Below are 24,923 nucleotides of genomic sequence, written 5' to 3' on the forward strand. Positions count from 1 at the left end.
TTAGTTAATTAAAAACTATGATAAACTTTGATTTAAAAGTTGTTATTCTGAGAAAATGATTTTTATTATGAACATGAAACTATATCCAAAAATTATGGTTAAACTCAAAGTGGAAGTATGTTTTCTAAAATGGTCATCTAGAAGTCGTTCTTTCGACTGAAATGACTACCTTTACAAAAACGACTTGTAACTTATTTTTCCGACTATAAACCTATACTTTTTTCTGTTTAGATTCATAAAATAGAGTTCAATATGAAACCATAGCAATTTGATTCACTCAAAAAGGATTTAAAATGAAGAAGTTATGGGTAAAACAAGATTGGATAATTTTTCTCATTTTAGCTACGTGAAAATTGGTAACAAATCTATTCCAACCATAACTTAATCAACTTGTATTGTATATTATGTAATCTTGAGATACCATAGACACGTATACAATGTTTCGACCTATCATGTCGACACATCTATATATATTTCGGAACAACCATAGACACTCTATATGTGAATGTTGGAGTTAGCTATACAGGGTTGAGGTTGATTCCAAAATATATATAGTTTGAGTTGTGATCAATACTGAGATACGTATACACTGGGTCGTGGATTGATTCAAGATAATATTTATCGATTTATTTCTGTACATCTAACTGTGGACAACTAGTTGTAGGTTACTAACGAGGACAGCTGACTTAATAAACTTAAAACATCAAAATATATTAAAAGTGTTGTAAATATATTTTGAACATACTTTAATATATATGTATATATTGTTATAGGTTCGTGAATCAACAGTGGCCAAGTCTTACTTCCCGACGAAGTAAAAATCTGTGAAAGTGAGTTATAGTCCCACTTTTAAAATCTAATATTTTTGGGATGAGAATACATGCAGGTTTTATAAATGATTTACAAAATAGACACAAGTACGTGAAACTACATTCTATGGTTGAATTATCGAAATCGAATATGCCCCTTTTTATTAAGTCTGGTAATCTAAGAATTAGGGAACAGACACCCTAATTGACGCGAATCCTAAAGATAGATCTATTGGGCCTAACAAACCCCATCCAAAGTACCGGATGCTTTAGTACTTCGAAATTTATATCATATCCGAAGGGTGTCCCGGAATGATGGGGATATTCTTATATATGCATCTTGTTATTGTCGGTTACCAGGTGTTCACCATATGAATGATTTTTATCTCTATGTATGGGATGTGTATTGAAATATGAAATCTTGTGGTCTATTGTTACGATTTGATATATATAGGTTAAACCTATAACTCACCAACATTTTTGTTGACGTTTAAAGCATGTTTATTCTCAGGTGAATATTAAGAGCTTCCGCTGTTGCATACTAAAATAAGGACAAGATTTGGAGTCCATGTTTGTATGATATTGTGTAAAAACTGCATTCAAGAAACTGATTTCGATGTAACATATTTGTATTGTAAACCATTATGTAATGGTCGTGTGTAAACAGGATATTTTAGATTATCATTATTTGATAATCTACGTAAAGCTTTTTAAACCTTTATTTATGAAATAAAGGTTATGGTTTGTTTTAAAAATGAATGCAGTCTTTGAAAAACGTCTCATATAGAGGTCAAAACCTCGCAACGAAATCAATTAATATGGAACGTTTTTAATCAATAAGAACGGGACATTTCAGTTGGTATCAGAGCGTTGGTCTTAGAGAACCAGAAAATTTGCATTAGTGTGTCTTATCGAGTTTGTTAGGATGCATTAGTGAGTCTGGACTTCGACCGTGTTTTCTTTAAAAATGATTGCTTAACATTTTTGTTGGAAACTATATATTTTTAACATATGAATATTATGTGATATATTAATCTCTTAACGTGTTTGATATTATGTGATAGATGTCTACCTCTAGAACAAGTCCCATTGACTCACCTAATAATAATGAAGAGTCAAATGTAAATTGGAATGATTTGTGGACTGATTCACAAGTTCCCGAAGAGGAACCGGAAGAAGAGTCGGAACCGGAAGAAGAATCGGAACCGGAAGAAGAGTCGGAACTGGAAGAAGAATCGGAACCGGTGGGGGAAATAATAAAACGGTTAAGTAAAAGAAAATCCTCAACCAACCGACCAAAGTTAATTATGGTCAATGGTGTTTCCGCCAAGGAAGCAAAATATTGGGAGGATTACCAATTCTCCGATGAATCGGATTCCGACGAGAATTCCGATGATGTTATAGAAATTACCCCAACTGAATTTAAAAAGGCAAAAGAAAATAATAAGGGAAAGGGCATAAAAATAGAGAAATCTAATTCCAACCCCGATGAACTTTATATGTATCGTCAACTCCCGAAGTCCTTAAGTTGTAACAATGACCCGGGAACCTCTAAACCACCAGGTTTTTCTAAACCAATGTGGATAACGACGGCTCGTATTAGGGGAACATCATATATCCCTAAAAACTTGGCAAAACGAACCAAAACCGAAGAAGAAGAAACGAGCGAGTCGGAATAAGATAGTTGTATTCATGTGGTGTAATATATGTAATATAGTGTTCTTATGCTTAATGATATATGTAAAAATTGCTTGTATTAATAAGTATTTTTTTTATGAATCTAACTCTTGTCTATTTTACAGTTTAAAAACACAAAATGGATAGACAACCCAATATTTTAAGAGACCTACCCGGAGACATGATTGATGAAATCTTGTCTAGAGTCGGCCAGAATTCTTCGGCACAACTATTTAAGGCGAGATCAGTTTGTAAGACATTCGAAGAACGTTCCAAGAATGTCTTGGTTTATAAGAGACTTTCGTTTGAAAGATGGGGGATATCACATTGGGAAACCCATAAGTTACGATGTGTTTACTTTGACGCATATATTGCGGGGAACCCAAATGCTATTTTACGCAACGGGTTAAGAAATTATTTTGACTCAATATATCCGAATATTGGACTTCGTGATTTAGAAAAAGCGGCTAACATGCAACATAAAGAAGCATGTTATGCTTACGGATTAGTAATGTTCGCTTCTCACCAAAGTGAGAACAAGAACATCGGGCTACAACTATTAAACAAAACGTTTCCACAAGTGACAGAGTCGGTAATTGGGGTAAGAAATGAGGTTTTTAGATTATTACGGGACTGTTGGACATTACGTAACCCTCGTCCCTTTGATGACGTTACAACACGCTGTCTTATCAACGGCCATAACGGTTATGTTGCACAAGACCAAGGATGGGAAGTAGTCCTAGTAAAACCAGAATGCATGACTTGTTTCTGGACGTATGAATTACGTGTCTTTATTGCCTTTGCTGAACGACTTGTGTACTAGCTAGAATTATCTTCACAACTATATTGTATCAAAGTTATTGTGTGCTATATTTCATGCTTTATGTAAAATAAGCGGTATTGTAAGTTTGTAAAATATTGTATAAAAGTTTGAACGCGAAATATTATTATAATCAGTTTTTCATATAGAATTGTAGTAGTTGAATTGTATATTAGCTACTAAGTATGAACTTAACGGGTAGGTACTACCCGAATTTAAACTTATAAAATGCTAATATGAAGAAAAAGCTTTTATAAATGAGTTCATATTATGCTACGAAATACTATTAACTACTCTTAATATTCTGTATGATTAACTTGTTCCATTTGATAATTTTGAAGGAAATGGCACCGACTACTCGACACACCGTGAATATGAATGAAGAGGAATTCCGTACTTTTCTAGCTTCAAACATAGCCGCAGTACAGGCTGCGTTACATACCAACAATAACCTTGGATCTAGCAGTACAGGAAATCGTGTAGGATGCACCTACAAAGAATTCACTGCCTGCAAACCTTTGGAATTTGATGGAACCGAAGGACCGATCGGATTGAAACGGTGGACCGAGAAGGTTGAATCGGTGTTTGCCATAAGTAAGTGTACTGAAGAGGACAAAGTGAAGTACGCTACGCATACCTTCACAGGTTCTGCGTTAACATGGTGGAATACCTATCTAGAGCAAGTGGGACAAGACGATGCGTACGCACTACCGTGGTCAGCATTTAAGCACTTGATGAACGAGAAGTACCGTCCCAGAACCGAGGTCAATAAGCTCAAGACAGAACTTAGAGGGTTACGAACCCAAGGATTTGATATTACCACGTACGAAAGACGATTCACAGAATTGTGCCTATTGTGTCCGGGAGCATTCGAAGATGAGGAAGAGAAGATCGACGCGTTTGTGAAAGGATTACCGGAAAGAATCCAAGAAGATATAAGTTCACACGAGCCCGCCTCTATACAACAGGCATGTAGAATGGCTCACAAACTAGTGAACCAGATTGAAGAAAGAATTAAAGAACAGACTGCTGAAGAGGCCAATGGGAAGCAAGTCAAAAGAAAGTGGGAGGAAAACGGTGATAAGAATCACCAATACAACAACAACAGCAATTACAACAATAATCGTAACAATTATCCCAACAATCGCAACATCAATCGCAACTACAACAAACGGCCCAACAACAACAATAACAACAACAACAACAACAGCAACTACAACAATCATCCCAACAACAATAATAACCGCAACAACAACAACAATCAGAAGCAGCTATGCCAAAGGTGTGAAAAGTACCACTCGGGGTTCTGCACCAAATTTTGCAACAAGTGTAAAAGAAATGGTCATAGCGCGGCGAAGTGTGAGGTCTACGGACCAGGGGTTAATAGAACGAAAGGAACAAATGGTGTCGGAACGAGTAATGGCGGAGCAAGTAGTGTCGGAGCAAGTTATGCCAATGTAGTTTGTTATAAATGTGGAAAACCGGGCCACATTATTAGAAATTGCCCGAACCAGGAGAACACGAATGGACAAGGCCGCGGAAGAGTTTTCAATATTAATGCGGCAGAGGCACAGGAAGACCCGGAGCTTGTTACGGGTACGTTTCTTATTGACAATAAATCTGCTTACGTTTTATTTGATTCGGGTGCGGATAGAAGCTATATGAGTAGAGATTTTTGTGCTAAATTAAGTTGTCCATTGACGCCTTTGGATAGTAAATTTTTACTCGAATTAGCAAAAGGTAAATTAATTTCAGCAGATAATATATGTCGGAATCGAGAAATTAAACTGGTTAGCGAAACATTTAAGATTGATTTGATACCAGTAGAGTTAGGGAGTTTTGATGTGATAATCGGTATGGACTGGTTGAAAGAAGTGAAAGCAAAGATCGTTTGTTACAAAAATGCAATTCGCATTATACGAGAAAAAGGAAAACCCTTAATGGTGTACGGAGAAAAGGGCAACACGAAGCTACATCTTATTAGTAATTTGAAGGCACGAAAACTAATAAGAAAAGGTTGCTATGCTGTTCTAGCACACGTCGAGAAAGTACAAACTGAAGAAAAGAGCATCAATGATGTTCCCGTCGCAAAAGAATTTCCTGATGTATTTTCGAAAGAATTACCGGGATTACCCCCACATCGATCCGTTGAATTTCAAATAGATCTTGTACCAGGAGCTGCACCAATAGCTCGTGCTCCTTACAGACTCGCACCCAGCGAGATGAAAGAACTACAAAGCCAATTACAAGAACTTTTAGAGCGTGGTTTCATTCGACCAAGCACATCACCGTGGGGAGCTCCTGTTTTGTTTGTCAAGAAGAAAGATGGTACATTCAGGTTATGTATCGACTACCGAGAGTTGAACAAACTTACCATCAAGAACCGCTACCCACTACCGAGAATCGATGACTTATTTGATCAACTACAAGGCTCGTCTGTTTATTCAAAGATTGACTTACGTTCCGGGTATCATCAAATGCGGGTGAAAGAAGATGATATTCCAAAGACTGCTTTCAGAACACGTTACGGTCATTACGAGTTTATGGTCATACCGTTTGGTTTAACTAATGCACCAGCTGTGTTCATGGACCTTATGAACCGAGTGTGTGGACCATACCTTGACAAGTTTGTCATTGTTTTCATTGATGACATACTTATTTACTCAAAGAATGACCAAGAACACGGTGAACATTTGAGAAAGGTGTTAGAAGTATTGAGGAAGGAAGAATTGTACGCTAAGTTTTCAAAGTGTGCATTTTGGTTGGAAGAAGTTCAATTCCTCGGTCACATAGTGAACAAAGAAGGTATTAAGGTGGATCCGGCAAAGATAGAAACTGTTGAAAAGTGGGAAACCCCGAAAACTCCGAAACACATACGCCAGTTTTTAGGACTAGCTGGTTACTACAGAAGGTTCATCCAAGACTTTTCCAGAATAGCAAAACCCTTGACTGCATTAACGCATAAAGGGAAGAAATTTGAATGGAATGATGAACAAGAGAAAGTGTTTCAGTTATTGAAGAAAAAGCTAACTACGGCACCTATATTGTCATTGCCTGAAGGGAATGATGATTTTGTGATTTATTGTGATGCATCAAAGCAAGGTCTCGGTTGTGTATTAATGCAACGAACGAAGGTGATTGCTTATGCGTCTAGACAATTGAAGATTCACGAACAAAATTATACGACGCATGATTTGGAATTAGGCGCGGTTGTTTTTGCATTAAAGACTTGGAGGCACTACTTATATGGGGTCAAAAGTATTATATATACCGACCACAAAAGTCTTCAACACATATTTAATCAGAAACAACTGAATATGAGGCAGCGTAGGTGGATTGAATTATTGAATGATTACGACTTTGAGATTCGTTACCACCCGGGGAAGGCAAATGTGGTAGCCGATGCCTTGAGCAGGAAGGACAGAGAACCCATTCGAGTAAAATCTATGAATATAATGATTCATAATAACATTACTACTCAAATAAAGGAGGCGCAACAAGGAGTTTTAAAAGAGGGAAATTTAAAGGATGAAATACCCAAAGGATCGGAGAAGCATCTTAATATTTGGGAAGACGGAACCCGGTATAGGGCTGAAAGGATTTGGGTACCAAAATTTGGAGATATGAAAGAAATGGTACTTAGAGAAGCTCATAAAACCAGATACTCAATACATCCTGGAACGGGGAAGATGTACAAGGATCTCAAGAAACATTTTTGGTGGCCGGGTATGAAAGCCGATGTTGCTAAATACGTAGGAGAATGTTTGACGTGTTCTAAGGTCAAAGCTGAGCTTCAGAAACCATCAGGTCTACTTCAACAACCCGAAATCCCGGAATGGAAATGGGAAAACATTACCATGGATTTCATCACTAAATTGCCAAGGACTGCAAGTGGTTTTGATACTATTTGGGTAATAGTTGATCGTCTCACCAAATCAGCACACTTCCTACCAATAAGAGAAGATGACAAGATGGAGAAGTTAGCACGACTGTATTTGAAGGAAGTCGTCTCCAGACATGGAATACCAATCTCTATTATCTCTGATAGGGATGGCAGATTTATTTCAAGATTCTGGCAGACATTACAGCAAGCATTAGGAACTCGTCTAGACATGAGTACTGCCTATCATCCACAAACTGATGGGCAGAGCGAAAGGACGATACAAACGCTTGAAGACATGCTACGAGCATGTGTTATTGATTTCGGAAACAGTTGGGATCGACATCTACCGTTAGCAGAATTTTCCTACAACAACAGCTACCATTCAAGCATTGAGATGGCGCCGTTTGAAGCACTTTATGGTAGAAAGTGCAGGTCTCCGATTTGTTGGAGTGAAGTGGGGGATAGACAGATTACGGGTCCGGAGATTATACAAGAAACTACCGAGAAGATCATCCAAATTCAACAACGGTTGAAAACCGCCCAAAGTCGACAAAAGAGCTACGCTGACATTAAAAGAAAAGATATAGAATTTGAAATTGGAGAGATGGTCATGCTTAAAGTTTCACCTTGGAAAGGCGTTGTTCGATTTGGTAAACGAGGGAAATTAAATCCAAGGTATATTGGACCATTCAAGATTATTGATCGTGTCGGACCAGTAGCTTACCGACTAGAGTTACCTCAACAAATCGCGGCTGTACATAACACTTTCCACGTCTCGAATTTAAAGAAATGTTTTGCTAAAGAAGATCTCACTATTCCGTTAGATGAAATCCAAATCAACGAAAAACTTCAATTCATCGAAGAACCCGTCGAAATAATGGATCGTGAGGTTAAAAGACTTAAGCAAAACAAGATACCAATTGTTAAGGTTCGATGGAATGCTCGTAGAGGACCCGAGTTCACCTGGGAGCGTGAAGATCAGATGAAGAAGAAATACCCGCATCTATTTCCAGAAGATTCGTCAACACCTTCAACAGCTTAAAATTTCGGGACGAAATTTATTTAACGGGTAGGTACTGTAGTGACCCGAACTTTTCCATGTTTATATATATTAATTGAGATTGATATTTACATGATTAAATGTTTCCAACATGTTAAGCAATCCAACTTGTTAAGACTTGATTAATTGAAATATGTTTCATATAGACAATTGACCACCCAAGTTGACCGGTGATTCACGAACGTTAAAACTTGTAAAAATTATATGATGACATATATATGGATATATATATAGTTAACATGATACTATGATAAGTATACATATCATTAAGTATATTAACAATGAACTACATATGTAAAAACAAGACTACTAACTTAATGATTTTTAAACGAGACATATACGTAACGATTATCGTTGTAAAGACATTTAATGTATATATATCATATTAAGAGATATTCATACATGATAATATCATGATAATATAATAATTTAAAATCTCATTTGATATTATAAACATTGGGTTAACAACATTTAACAAGATCGTTAACCTAAAGGTTTCAAAACAACACTTACATGTAACGACTAACGATGACTTAACGACTCAGTTAAAATGTATATACATGTAGTGTTTTAATATGTATTTATACACTTTTGAAAGACTTCAATACACTTATCAAAATACTTCTACTTAACAAAAATGCTTACAATTACATCCTCGTTCAGTTTCATCAACAATTCTACTCGTATGCACCCGTATTCGTACTCGTACAATACACAGCTTTTAGATGTATGTACTATTGGTATATACACTCCAATGATCAGCTCTTAGCAGCCCATGTGAGTCACCTAACACATGTGGGAACCATCATTTGGCAACTAGCATGAAATATCTCATAAAATTACAAAAATATGAGTAATCATTCATGACTTATTTACATGAAAACAAAATTACATATCCTTTATATCTAATCCATACACCAACGACCAAAAACACCTACAAACACTTTCATTCTTCAATTTTCTTCATCTAATTGATCTCTCTCAAGTTCTATCTTCAAGTTCTAAGTGTTCTTCATAAATTCCAAAAGTTCTAGTTTCATAAAATCAAGAATACTTTCAAGTTTGCTAGCTCACTTCCAATCTTGTAAGGTGATCATCCAACCTCAAGAAATCTTTGTTTCTTACAGTAGGTTATCATTCTAATACAAGGTAATAATCATATTCAAACTTTGGTTCAATTTCTATAACTATAACAATCTTATTTCAAGTGATGATCTTACTTGAACTTGTTTTCGTGTCATGATTCTGCTTCAAGAACTTCGAGCCATCCAAGGATCCATTGAAGCTAGATCCATTTTTCTCTTTTACAGTAGGTTTATCCAAGGAACTTAAGGTAGTAATGATGTTCATAACATCATTCGATTCATACATATAAAGCTATCTTATTCGAAGGTTTAAACTTGTAATCACTAGAACATAGTTTAGTTAATTCTAAACTTGTTCGCAAACAAAAGTTAATCCTTCTAACTTGACTTTTAAAATCAACTAAACACATGTTCTATATCTATATGATATGCTAACTTAATGATTTAAAACCTGGAAACACGAAAAACACCGTAAAACCGGATTTACGCCGTCGTAGTAACACCGCGGGCTGTTTTGGGTTAGTTAATTAAAAACTATGATAAACTTTGATTTAAAAGTTGTTATTCTGAGAAAATGATTTTTATTATGAACATGAAACTATATCCAAAAATTATGGTTAAACTCAAAGTGGAAGTATGTTTTCTAAAATGGTCATCTAGACGTCGTTCTTTCGACTGAAATGACTACCTTTACAAAAACGACTTGTAACTTATTTTTCCGACTATAAACCTATACTTTTTCTGTTTAGATTCATAAAATAGAGTTCAATATGAAACCATAGCAATTTGATTCACTCAAAAAGGATTTAAAATGAAGAAGTTATGGGTAAAACAAGATTGGATAATTTTTCTCATTTTAGCTACGTGAAAATTGGTAACAAATCTATTCCAACCATAACTTAATCAACTTGTATTGTATATTATGTAATCTTGAGATACCATAGACACGTATACAATGTTTCGACCTATCATGTCGACACATCTATATATATTTCGGAACAACCATAGACACTCTATATGTGAATGTTGGAGTTAGCTATACAGGGTTGAGGTTGATTCCAAAATATATATAGTTTGAGTTGTGATCAATACTGAGATACGTATACACTGGGTCGTGGATTGATTCAAGATAATATTTATCGATTTATTTCTGTACATCTAACTGTGGACAACTAGTTGTAGGTTACTAACGAGGACAGCTGACTTAATAAACTTAAAACATCAAAATATATTAAAAGTGTTGTAAATATATTTTGAACATACTTTAATATATATGTATATATTGTTATAGGTTCGTGAATCAACAGTGGCCAAGTCTTACTTCCCGACGAAGTAAAAATCTGTGAAAGTGAGTTATAGTCCCACTTTTAAAATCTAATATTTTTGGGATGAGAATACATGCAGGTTTTATAAATGATTTACAAAATAGACACAAGTACGTGAAACTACATTCTATGGTTGAATTATCGAAATCGAATATGCCCCTTTTTATTAAGTCTGGTAATCTAAGAATTAGGGAACAGACACCCTAATTGACGCGAATCCTAAAGATAGATCTATTGGGCCTAACAAACCCCATCCAAAGTACCGGATGCTTTAGTACTTCGAAATTTATATCATATCCGAAGGGTGTCCCGGAATGATGGGGATATTCTTATATATGCATCTTGTTATTGTCGGTTACCAGGTGTTCACCATATGAATGATTTTTATCTCTATGTATGGGATGTGTATTGAAATATGAAATCTTGTGGTCTATTGTTACGATTTGATATATATAGGTTAAACCTATAACTCACCAACATTTTTGTTGACGTTTAAAGCATGTTTATTCTCAGGTGAATATTAAGAGCTTCCGCTGTTGCATACTAAAATAAGGACAAGATTTGGAGTCCATGTTTGTATGATATTGTGTAAAAACTGCATTCAAGAAACTGATTTCGATGTAACATATTTGTATTGTAAACCATTATGTAATGGTCGTGTGTAAACAGGATATTTTAGATTATCATTATTTGATAATCTACGTAAAGCTTTTTAAACCTTTATTTATGAAATAAAGGTTATGGTTTGTTTTAAAAATGAATGCAGTCTTTGAAAAACGTCTCATATAGAGGTCAAAACCTCGCAACGAAATCAATTAATATGGAACGTTTTTAATCAATAAGAACGGGACATTTCAATTTACACTTGGGTGCGCGCCGCGCAACCCATAGCGCGCCGCGCATACTTCCCAGCTCATTTGTCTTTGTTTTTCATGTCACAAAAATGTTTCCCGCTTTACTATAACCCCGTTTACCATGAAACTTGACTATTATGCTCGTATATGACTTCTCATCATGAGAAAATTGTCGGACACCCGACCCGACCCCGTTGACTTTGACTTTGACCAAGTTTGACTTTTAGTCAAACTTAACCAAACGATTATACAATCGTTCTAACATGCTTAACTACTTGTGTCATGCATGAAACTTGACAAATTGATCCACGTGCTATATTAATCGAGTCGTAACGAGCCATAGGACTAATTGAACATCTTTGACCCTTCGTGACTATCGTTATTGATACAACCTATTTGTTTAGGTCAAGACTAGCATTGTTTCTTGCACGTTTACTTGTCGAAGTACTTTGTGGTTCGTGCATACAAGGTGAGATCATAGTCCCACTTTTACTCTTTTAAACTTACTTTTGGGATGAGAAAACATAAACGATTCTTTTGAACTAAGTGAACACAAGAACGGGAAAACAAACATTCTACATACGAGTTTAGAACGAAAATCCTCAATCCGATTATCATTAGTTACATCAGATGGTGTAAGCGAGAACTTATGTTATATGGCCATATGGGTTGACAACCCTCATCTTTGACGGTTCGCTACCGTCTACGGATGAAATATATTTTCGGGAAACAGTGTTGTTCTAGCACTAATTTATGGGGTATTCAACGGACGGAATGTTAAGCTTTGATAATTGGGTGCTCGTGAATATTAACTTTAGAATGTATTACTATTATTTCAACTTTACAAATCTTGTGGTTCGGCTTACTTTACTTTTACTCACATACTTACTTAAACCTATGATTTCACCAACGTTTTCGTTGACAGATTTCTATGTTTTTCTCAGGTCTTACACGATATGTGAAACATGCTTCCGCTCATTATTTGATACTTGCTTTGGATGTCGAGTATACATGCTTTTCATGGAGCGTCTTATGACTTTACTTTAAACCGTGTCGCCTAGATTTCCTTTGTACTTATAACCTTGTAACTTAACTTTTGGTTGAACAATTCTTGTAAACTTTGGGAACAATCTTTATTTTGAAATGAAGGCGACATATTTTGGTCAAACTTTGTCTTAAAGACTTATGACCATGCAATGGGACCTACGTAGACGACGCCGTCACTTGACGATTTGTCGGGGTCGCTACAAATTGAAGTGCCCACAAAGCTCTTTTAAGTCAACAAACACGAAAAGAAACAAACCGTATTCATTGATAATATGGCTCGATTGTTTGAAATGGTAAAATATGATTAATTAGCCTCTACTCTCTTGAAATGAAACAGATGAAATATGTTACTAAAATATTATACTATATGAAATCTAAGAAAACAAATATAAATGAGAAATATGGATAAACTAAGAAAACCTGGCCCAGATTTTTGGGTTCATAATGGATTAAGGCTCTGAAACAATCAGCCACAAAGATGATACCAGGTTCGTAAAGAGACCACTGTGGGACAGAGTCTATTTTCCAACTGTCATTAAAAACTAAAATATGATTTTACCACCAATAATGTTTTAGACAAAATGTTCAAAGTGAGGTACATCTTTTACCCATTTCGACACTTTGTTGCAAAACATGGCCAATGAATTTGGGCATAGAATCTGACAATAAAATGCAGTGTATGTATATATATGAAACGAAGTATTATTTTAAAAAGCAATACATAAATACCTATAATGTTATTTGTAATGTTGTATGTCGATGACACGAGATTTATCTTCCTTAGTGAACCTGTATGTGTTTGATTTCAAGGGTGTCATGTATTGCTTTGACTAATATTCGACCTTATTGATTGTCGTCTCTGCAGTCCATCATATTTTTGGTGGGTATTCTCCATGCATACTATGAAAACCTTTATAGATGAATCTGAATTAGTTAACGTCGTATAATGCATCGCGCAGATTATAAAAGGAAGCAAATTAGCTTCAGATATGAAATAATGTTGACACGACATGTCTCTACTAAAAGACATGTATCAATCAGCTTGTGAACACCAAATGTAGTCGTACTGGCGTCTTTATGAAAACGTACCGCTAACAATAATCTATTTAAAGCTTTAAACAACCCAAATAGGTAGACCACAAGCTTAATTTTTTTTTTTTTTTAAAAAGGATCAATTTACGCGGTTTGTTTTAAGCATTATAGACTAAAGAGTTATGGAAGGATTTAACTTTTTTCAAAAGGCCGGATTATTTATATGTTAAAAAACACAAAAAGTAAGCATTGAAAAAAAAACTGGAAGAGAACAAAAAATAGCCACTATGGTCATGAAGTAAATACATGAACCCTTATCGCGAAATTGACGATTTTAGGTTTAATATTCCTAATATGAATGATAGATGCTGAGAAGACATGTAAGAAACGTTTAGTAACAAAAATACAACTGAAATAGGTTGGACCACAGGTGTATTAAAAATAATAATTTTATCAAAAACCTTATATTCCTCCAACAGATCCTTCAATCTCTCCGTGGTACTTTGTGCCAGCAATAAGTCAACCTTATGATGCCAGGCTAATCCCCTGAAAATCAAGAATATTAAATATGACCTTTGAGGTTTGCAAAACATTATGATGCCAAACTTTACAAAACGAAATTAGTTCAATATGAGATAAAAGTTACAACCTTGCTAGGTTTGTCAATTTGGTACCATAATCTTCTGATCTTGGCATCTTGTTACCAGAGGTCCCACCAACAACTCCAGCACCTACAACTTATGCACTCTCACCAACAATTCTTATCACCTACTCAAAGAAGTGAAGATTGGATATAACGTACGTACGAATTTGGTACATGTAATTAAGCTTGAAGCATAAATGATTTAAATTCATTGATATACAAATCAATAAGATATTGAAACACGTAAATAGTTTAATTCTTCTAGTCTAAATTGTTCCATATTTAATCAAATCGATAAAACAAACCAAATCAAAGAAAACAAAGAAATTTATTCGAATCAAAGAACCGAATTACTGAGTTACTAAACAAATCAAGAACCACATGAATTCAGCATCTACGTAAACCAATGAGCCCCCAAAAAAATCAAAAGCAATCAGTAGGAACAAACTGAATAAAAAACCTAACCTTAAATCATGTTCAATCGCTTCAACCGGCAGGAAAATCGCAGTAATTGGAACCAAAACAGCAGTTGGTGCTTTCAATAAACAGAAAGATGAACATAAAATCAATGATACATCAATTATCTATCAAAGTACCGACTTATAACGATAATACCTGCAAAATTAATTAGCAACTCATAACGATACTACCTACAAAAATAATGAGAAAATCATAACAACAATACCTGGACACGCAATGAACGATTGAAAAGAATTGTATGCATAATCAACTCATGATCGATCATGTGAACCCTAATTTCAGATTAAATATAAATAAATAAAAATAGCTATACCTTATGTTCATGATGAACAAATCGTCATACCTGATTCGGTATTCTCTTATGATGCCCTACTTTTTTTAGATCAATTTCAAGTATACAAACAGATTAGAAAACGAATTTCGTGTTACTGATAGTTCACCGATATCATGAGATTAAAGGCGATTATATGAATTAGATATTTTAATATCTCTTAATCGTCTCGTAATCAATTGAGGATATGATGAAGATGAATAGATGATGATGATTTTGAGTTCGTAGGAGAATAAAGATTGGGGATTTATGTAGAGCGTTTTGTGTTTGTCGATTGAAGATGCCAGCATGGATAATAGAGAGATTAATTATTGTTAATTGTGATTAATTTTGGGATTAACACGTAAGCAAAAGTGATTAAGAGGTACTGAAAGTTTGACATGTCAGATATACCTTTACGATTTATAGAATGTAATAGATTTATCATCATTAATGTAAACTATACTTCAATAAAAATCAATATCGATATTTTTAGTAAAATTTAGAGACGGAATTGTGATATAATTGTTTATGAAAACCTACTTAAAGCTCTGAACTAAACCAAACAAACAAATTAGATAATATCCGTTGGTATTTAGTAGCTTGATCAAGCTCAAAAGGTACAATAACTCTATAGTTTCTCTATACATCAGAGTAAGCTAGTACATCCCAAGGACAAATTTTACCAGAATCTATAACTTGATCGGCTAATCCAAATTCATTCACCAACATGTGTCTAATCATGTTATGTACTCCGTAATACCTAAATCAGTTATTCCTAATCACTATAAAAATCGTTAGCGTAATGTATTTCCATGCATATTCACATCCGATTCATTGAGCATTTTCAATTCGTGTATGTCCCTTGGCCTGGCTTTTAAAATTCTTGATACTTCCATTTATAAATCAATTTTCGTTTGATGGTTGCGGCTTGCATATCACGAGATTCATTTTGACCTGCTATACTCGTTGCTAGAGAATTCACCACTTGTCATATCTCCATTCTTATCGTAATCTAAGTTTCCTTTACGCACGTTTTTCCCTACATCGTTTAAGTCATCCGATGGGCCGTCACCTTCAAGCATGCGTACAATCTATTTCATAACATCACACCGTATAAGTGTTAGTTATGCTATTTGATATAGCCAAGGAATTATTATAAGAGTAGATATGTTTCGTTTATTAATAATACCTGTCTCATGGTTGGTCGCATTCTTCCTGAATGTTTAATGGCGGAAGCAGCACACGCTACCATGCGATGCATTTCATCTCGATCGTAATTGTTTTCCAGTCGCGGATCAACCAACTCTTCAAAACTTCCTCCGTTTGATGCCTGCATTAGTATCGGCCTAGCCTATACCAACAAGAATTGAACACGAGATTATCTTAGATGAGAACATATAGTTTGTTTTATGCCAAATTACCCAAAAGATTAATGAACTATTGTATAATTATCAACTCTAGAAATCAACTAGTAAAATTAATCAAAAATATGATTCGTATTTTGAAAATGTTGCAATTGAGGTAATATATGCAATGTGTCATTCATGTCATTCATGTCGGCATCCACGTGGCTCCCACCTCGTAAATCAATGAGATGACAACCACGTAATCGAAATATTGCCAGAATTTTGATCAAAAAACAACAAAATTGACAATTTATTTTATTGAGAAATATTAACTTTTATGTATATTTCTCCAGTATAATACCAACGAGTTAGGAAGCCTACATGTTTCGGCAGTGTAATGTTTTTATAAGAAAAATTAAAAAAAAAATTGAAAAAGAAAATAGGAAAAGAAAAAGATAGTTGACGTCAGCACGTACTCTTCACTTCATCTTTGTGTTTTAGTAAGGAGTATAATAATATAACTAGACAATACTGCTCATTTTGTATTTGTATTTGGGACTCGTAGTTGAACTTACCCAATCAATTAAGTTATCTTCATCATCACTATGTCTGTTTATGGGTCGTCTCCCAGTAATCAATTCCAAAAGCACAACTCCATATGAAAACACATCTGATTTTTCTGTAAGTTTACCGGTGGATGCATACTCAGGTGCCAAGTACCTTTTTTTAACAAACATTATAGTGTTACATTAATCATATAGTTCACTCTTCAAATAAAACAAACAACAAGAATAGAACACTAGAACAAGTTCAATTTCTAGGTAAATATTACTTCTTACGTACCCAAATGTTCCCATTATTCGTGTCGATACATGAGTGATTGTTTCTGATGATAGTTTTGCTAATCCAAAATCTGCCACCTAATCGGTAAAGTAGTATTTTAAATCAGCATTGATCATGTAAAATCCTTTCATAATTCGGCATATATAATTGCTATATTCAAATAATTTGATACCTTGGCCTCATAATTTTCATCAAGTAGTATATTTGCAGCTTTGATATCTCTGTGAATAATTCGAGGATTACCTGAATACTTTTATATTTGAATTATTGATATTGATATACTTACATGTATAAAAACATGTTAAACAATATACTTACAATCTTCATGTAGATAAGCAAAGCCTTTAGCTGCTCCTAAAGCAATTTGTAACCTTGTTGAACAATCAATAATACGAGCGCCTTCTCCTAATCATACATCAAAATTGCAATATTAAGCCTGCTATAAATTGTGTAAATTGATTAAAATAGGACTACTCGGCTTTGATCAAGGCTTACCATGAATGTGGTAATATAGGGTTTTATTAGGAATAAATTCATAAACCAAAATCCTTTGTTGTCCCGCAATACAATATCCAACAAGAGACACAAGATGACGATGATGTACACGACTAATGATTTCAACTTCGGCTTGAAATTCTCGCTCTCCTTGACCACTATCGATTTTAAGACTTTTAACGGCTACTTCTTTTCCATTTGATAACACTCCTTTATGAACATACCCGAATCCACCTTGTCCTAGAAGTAGAGACCGATCAAAACCTTTTGTGGCGGCTGCTAACTCATCGTAGCTAAAATTGTTTGTGTTAAGATTCACCGATATGCCTGGGTGAGGCGGAGGTAACGGGGCTTGGTAGGGCCCAGAGTAAGACGATGAGCTCATCTCACTACTGAACATTCCAGGCGGTGGCGGTGGTGGTACCGCCACCCATTGTTCTGAGTTTGGTGCAGAACTGCTAGCTGACGGTGGTGGCGGCATTTTTAGGTGAAGATCTATGTTTTGTTGATGTTGATTCGAATCATGTGGTTGTTTGTTATAGTAACCATTATTATTATTATCTACATCAACAAACAAAGTAAATTTAATAACCTTTATACTAACTTATAATCATGATAAAAGTTATAAATAATGCATAGATTATTTTGTTCAACTAAATTCAATACCTTTAGTTATACCATGATTGTTGAAAGAGTATTCTTTATTATTTTTTTGTTTTCTCTTTTTTCGTCTACAACAACATACCATGCATAATATCATGAATAAGAAGAACAATGCTGCTCCAATTGCTGCTCCAATTAGGATAATATTACTTTTATTTTCGCCTTTACGTGGAGGAGACAACGCATGACGTGCATTAGAAGGTAACCATGACAAAGGTAACGATGACGATTTGTCATCGTTATTCTTCTTGTCGTCGGATTTTTTCTTTTTCTTTGAATTTTTTTCTTTATCGGTTGATTTCCTTTTCTTTTTGTTGTTCTTTTTCTTTGATGATGATTTGAAGGAATCTTGGGTATCAGGTGAGGGCATTATGAGATTATCAAAGTTTCAAAATTTCGTCGAAATTGTACTCCGAATTGGTTTGTTTTGTGTTAAACGTATACATGCCCTTTCATCTAGATGTTGACCCTGATAATGATGATCACAAATGAAGAAACATAACTAGCAAATTCAATGGTATTCATAAGCTATATATAATGTGATATTATTTGGGTCGACCTGATTTTGAAAAATGTCTGATTTTAATAAAAATATGAACTTTTTATTGTAGATGATTGAAAGGGAACAAAATATAGAGGCACAATCAAGAGAAGATTCAGGTGATAGGTGAAAGAAAGTAGGGATGAAGAAATCTAATTGCAGAAATTTTTGAGAAAAAGAAAATGGTGATATTGTATCTAAGGCAAGACTTATGCGAAATCCATGGAGGGAATGGTATAATAGTTAATAGATAAATATTGTTTGAAAGTTAGTGACCGCTTTTAAATTTATTGAAGCTAATGTTATTTTTTTCCCGAAATATATGAATCAAATCAATAGGGAGGGACGACTTCCTCTACCTGGGGATCGATAGGTATCCGTGGGTGGAGGAATGACTTCCCTTTTACTTTAGGGTAGAGGAAATGACTGTCTACATCTGATAATGCTAAAAACGAACATATATTTCATAGCATTATTCTTCAAGAAAGACAAGCTTTTAGTTCCAATTGTTCTATTTAAAAGTGATATTCGTTTAACTAATAAAAGGTGAAGACAAAAGACAGATTCGACGAATTGAAGACGCAAACGACCAAAAAGCTTAAAAGTACAAAATACAATCAAAGAGGTTCCAATTATTGATAAGAAACGTCTCGAAATTACAAGAGTACAAGATTCAAAACGCAAAGTACAAGATATTAAATTGTACGCAAGGACGTTCGAAAATCCGGAACCAGGACCAGCGTCAACTCTCAACGCTCGACGCAACGGACTAAAAATTACAAGTTAACTATGTATATAAATATAATATAATATATAATTAATTATATTAATTATATATATATTATATTTATAAAATAAACCGTCGGTAAACAAAGAGCCAAAATGGAGTGAGCTGTAATTACAAACTCCGCGACTCGCGGAGTTTGAAGGCAAAAGTTGCCGCAAGTCGCGGAGCCCCAAAAACTGAAACTCCCTATAAAAGCAAACGAATTCTGATCGTAAAAACCACAGAATATATATCCATCCATCTATCTAAACGTATATATTTATATTTATATTTTAATTTTAATTTTAATCCTAATAATAAGGGTATGTTAGCGAATGTTGTAAGTCGAAATTCTGTCCGTGTAACGCTACGCTATTTTTAATCATTGTAAGTTATATTCAACCTTTTTAATTTAATGTCTCGTAGCTAAGTTATTATTATGCTTATTTAATCCGAAGTAATCATGATGTTGGGCTAATTACTAAAATTGGGTAATTGGGCTTTGTACCATAATTGGGGTTTGGACAAAAGAACGACATTTGTGGAAATTAGACTATGGGCTATTAATGGGCTTTATATTTGTTTAACTAAATGATAGTTTGTTAATGTTAATATAAAGATTTACAATTGGGCGTCCCTATAAATAACCATTTACACTCGATCGGACACGATGGGCGGGGTATTTATATGTACAAATAATCGTTCATTTAACCGGACACGGGAATGGATTAATAGCCACTAGAATTATTAAAACAGGGGTGAAATTATGTTCAAGAACAATTGGCATAATTGATAACAAAGTATTAAAACCTTGGGTTACACTCAGTCGACATCCTGGTGTAATTATTAAACAAAGTATTAAAATCTTGTAACAGTTTAAGTCCCCAATTAGTTGGAATATTTAAACTTCGGGTATAAGGATAATTTGACGAGGACACTCGCACTTTATATTTATGACTGATGGACTGTTATGGATAAAAACCAGACGGACATATTAAATAATCCAGGACAAAGGACAATTAACCCATGGGCATAAAACTAAAATCAATACGTCAAACATCATGGTTACGGAAGTTTAAATAAGCATAATTCTTTTATTTCATATTTAATTTCTTTTATTTTATATTTAATTGCACTTCTAATTATCGCATTTTTATTGTTATTGTATTTAATTGCACTTTTAATTATCGTACTTTTTAATTATCGCACGTTTATTTTATCGCACTTTTATTATTCGCAATTTCATTATCGTTATTTACTTTACGCTTTAAATTAAGTCTTGTATTTATTTATTATTTTACATTTGGTTTTAAATGCGACTAAAGTTTTAAAATCGACAAACCAGTCATTAAACGGTAAAAACCCCCATTTATAATAATAATATTACTTATATATATATTTGTATTTTTATAAAAGTAAACTAATATAGCGTTAAGCTTTGTTTAAAGATTTTCCCTGTGGAACGAACCGGACTTACTAAAAACTACACTACTGTACGATTAGGTACACTGCCTATAAGTGTTGTAGCAAGGTTTAAGTATATCCATTCTCTAAATAAATAAATATCTTGTGTAAAATTGTATCGTATTTAATAGTATTTCCTGCTAAAATATAAAGCTATTTTATATACACCTCGCATAACATCAAGTTATTTTTGGCGCCGCTGCCGGGGAACAATCTAGCTTAAAAGCCGGAAGCGCAACGCTACATAAAAAAAAAGATTTTTATTTTTAGTTTACTTTTATTAAAATTCGTTTTTGTAAAAAAATACGTTTTTAATTATTCAAAAATATAAAAAGAAAACAAAAATATAAATATTTTTAAGAGTTTGTTAAATATTTAAGTTTTATAAAGTTTCTTTATTTTTATTTTATAAAAATATAAGTTTTATTTAAATATTTTGTGTTTATTTAGAACATAAAAAAAACCGAAATTTTTTTTAATATATATATAAATCTATTTTTAAGATATTTTTAAAATTATAAAGTAGTTCTATTTTTATTTTAGTTTTTAAATATAAGTTTTTATTATATAAATATTTTGATTTAAACAGAAAATATAAAACAGAAAAAAAAAACGTCGAATTAAAAAACTGTACCAGAGTTGAATTTTGGAACCCCGCGACTCGCGGAGTTTGCAGCCTCGAATACCGCGACTCTCGGAGACAGTCTGACACGGGTACACAGAAGCCGTAGCAGCATTAATTACGGGTTTTTATTAATTATATTTAAACTTAAACCCTAATTAGGGTATATTTATTATAATATTTAGTTTTTATTAGTTTATTTTGTTTTAATTAGTTTAATAAAATTTAAAATTAATAGTTTTAATAAATAATTAATATAAAAATAATATTTTTATAAAAATTATACTTTTTACAACTTTTTGTATATTTTTATATTTTGTCCCTTTTTAATCGTTTTAGCGTAATATTTGTATTTTTCGCTCGTATTTAGTTTTAATTCATAGTTTTTGCCATAGTTATTTTTATTTATAGATTTTTAGGCTTTGCCATAAAATCCCTTAAGTGTTTTTCTTTAGACTAAGATTTAGGTACTTTAGAATTTTGCGACACCTTTTTAAGTTTTAGTTTCTTTTTAAGTTATTGCCATTTGGGATATAGTTTTTCTTGTAAGCTTTAATATTTTTAGACACCTTTTACTATGTATCAATTATCATTCCAATTAGTAATCTCAATTTGCGATTATAATTTTAAGTTAGTGGTAGTAATAAGGTTGGGTTAGTCTAGTGTTTTTAAGTTCTATAAGTCATTCTTTTTCTTTCTTATTTTTATTTTTCGATCTTTTTCCGACACGCTCTTTTTCTTTTTTATTTCTCGCTATTCTAGTTTTTAGGACATAGATTTTTATTCTACTTCTTATCTAAATTTCTTAAAATTACGAAAATTTATTTTAAGTGGTTAAATTGATAGACATCAAAATTTTCTGGTTCGTAGTAATAGTTGGATTTGTACGTGGACCGGGTTATTGGAGCCAAACAGTCCTCAATTATATTGAGACCAAACGAATCCTGCCCCTCTGCTGCATCTTTTGGCTATTCGAAACGTGGGCAAAATCAGAAAAGTCTATTGATTGGATAACTTATTATAATTTTTCTTTCCTTTTAAAAACTAATAGGATATTCAGTGAATGCACCGAGCAAGACGTTCACCACCTTTTGTACGTTCACCACCTGTAACTAGATCAAGACATTTAGCAAATATTACTGCCGTTGATTTTTCTTTAGAATCGTCATCCAGTCGACCAAGTACTCCAGTTCAAATTTCCGATAATCCATTTTTTGAACCCGACCTCATAATTGAGAATCCGGAGAATATTCAGGGACGATTCGTAGATCCTGAACCACTAAACTTTCCTCCGGAACCACCAATCATTCAAACAGAGATTGTTGAGGAATGAATCATTAAATCAGAATCCTCTAGTGATTCCGATTCAATAAATTCAATTATGGAAGTAACAGAACCATTAAGTATGGAAGACCGAATGAGAGCTAAACGCACTGGCCAAGGTCACGTAATTACTCATCCAGACATTAATGCGCCAGATTATGAAATTAAAGGACAAATTCTACACATGGTGACTAATCAATGCCAATTTAGTGGTGCGCCGAAAGAAGATCCAAATGAACATCTACGTACCTTTAATAGGATATGCACACTATTTAAAATCCGAGAAGTAGAGGATGAACAGATATATCTCATGTTATTTCCCTGAACTTTAAAGGGAGAAGCCAAAGATTGGTTGGAATCGTTACCTGAAGGGGCGATTGATACATGGGACGTTTTAGTTGAAAAATTTCTTAAACAATTCTTTCCTGCATCTAAAGCCGTAAGACTTCAAGGAGAAATTGTTACATTCACACAGAAGCCGAATGAAACTCTATATGAGACGTGGACTAGATTTGGAAAGTTGTTAAGAGGATGTCCGCAACATGGTTTAGACACCTGTCAAATAGTACAAATATTCTACCAAGGATGCGACATCACTACAAGGAAAGACATAGATATAGCAGCTGGTGGTTCTATTATGAAGAAAACCGAAACTGATGCTTACAAAATTATTGATAACACTGCTTCCCACTCACATGAGTGGCACCAAGAAAAAGATATCGTTAGATCATCTAAAGCAGCTAGAGCCGATTCTAGCCATGACTTAGATTCCATTTCCGCAAAGATAGATGCTGTGGAGAGACGAATGGAAAAGATGACTAAAGATATTCACTCAATACGAATTAGTTGTGAGCAGTGTGGAGGACCACATTTGACAAAAGATTGTCTCAGTATTGAATTAATAATGGAACAAAGAGAGAATATTTCATACATAAACCAAAGGCCTGGAAATAATTATCAGAATAATTATCAACCGCCAAGACCGATTTACAATCAAAACCAGAATTATAACCGAAATATTCCATACAACAACCAACAAGGTCCTAGCAATCAACAAGTATCCAATAATAATTACAATCAGCAAAGACCTAATTTTCAAAACAAACCACCACAACAAACCGATGATAAAAAGCCGAATTTAGAAGATATGATGACGAAGCTAGTTGAAACTCAAACGCAGTTTTTCACATCTCAGAAACAAACTAATGAACAAAATGCTCAAGCATTTAGAAATCAACAAGCTTCTATTCAAAATCTGGAACAAGAAGTAAGTAACCTAGCAAGATTAATAGGTGAAAGAAAACCGGGAAGTCTATCTAGTGATACAAATGCTAACCCCCGGAATGAAACAGCTAAAGCCATTACCACAAGAAGTGGTACAACACTTAAACCACCTGAAATACTTGTAACTTCTGATGAAGCTATTCCTACTCTACAAGAACCACAACCTAATCAAGATAAGGAAAAAGAACCGGTAGTTGAAAAGGTTAATGAAGATAACACAATTAAGGATAAACCTTATGTTAAACCATACCAACCACCACTTCCTTACCCGAGTAAAATGAAGAAAGAGAAACTTGAAGCCGAGCAATCCAAATTCTTGGATATGTTTAAACAGATAAATGTAAATCTTCCTTTCATTGATGTGATTTCAGGAATGCCTAGATATGCTAAATTCTTGAAAGATCTAATCTCAAATAGAAAGAAAATGGAAGAACTCTCGGCTGTTACCATGAATGCTAATTGTTCAGCAGTGCTGTTGAATAAGATACCAGAAAAATTATCTGATCCAGGAAGTTTCACAATTCCATGTTTTCTGGGTAGTCTTAGTT

At 33.9% G+C, this 24,923-nt stretch overlaps 1 protein-coding gene across 1 annotated transcript in view; it reads right to left on the reverse strand.

Moving 5' to 3' along the window:
• Positions 1 to 18,745, reverse strand: part of LOC139854590 (uncharacterized) — a 28,778-nt gene extending 10,033 nt beyond the window's left edge. The window contains exons 1-11 of the mRNA XM_071843890.1: positions 18,379 to 18,745; positions 17,713 to 18,273; positions 17,536 to 17,622; positions 17,390 to 17,460; positions 17,218 to 17,294; positions 16,950 to 17,094; positions 16,218 to 16,379; positions 15,983 to 16,119; positions 14,921 to 14,987; positions 14,701 to 14,819; positions 14,054 to 14,138 (exon numbers count right to left, since the gene is read on the reverse strand). Coding sequence (XP_071699991.1) covers positions 14,054 to 14,138; positions 14,701 to 14,819; positions 14,921 to 14,987; positions 15,983 to 16,119; positions 16,218 to 16,379; positions 16,950 to 17,094; positions 17,218 to 17,294; positions 17,390 to 17,460; positions 17,536 to 17,622; positions 17,713 to 18,273; positions 18,379 to 18,745 — 1,878 coding nt within the window. The remainder of the gene's footprint in view (positions 1 to 14,053; positions 14,139 to 14,700; positions 14,820 to 14,920; positions 14,988 to 15,982; positions 16,120 to 16,217; positions 16,380 to 16,949; positions 17,095 to 17,217; positions 17,295 to 17,389; positions 17,461 to 17,535; positions 17,623 to 17,712; positions 18,274 to 18,378) is intronic.
• Between the last annotated feature and the right edge of the window lie 6,178 nt (positions 18,746 to 24,923).

Source organism: Rutidosis leptorrhynchoides, chromosome 1 (assembly GCF_046630445.1).
Source record: "Rutidosis leptorrhynchoides isolate AG116_Rl617_1_P2 chromosome 1, CSIRO_AGI_Rlap_v1, whole genome shotgun sequence".
In the NCBI taxonomy this organism is placed as follows: domain Eukaryota; kingdom Viridiplantae; phylum Streptophyta; class Magnoliopsida; order Asterales; family Asteraceae; genus Rutidosis; species Rutidosis leptorrhynchoides.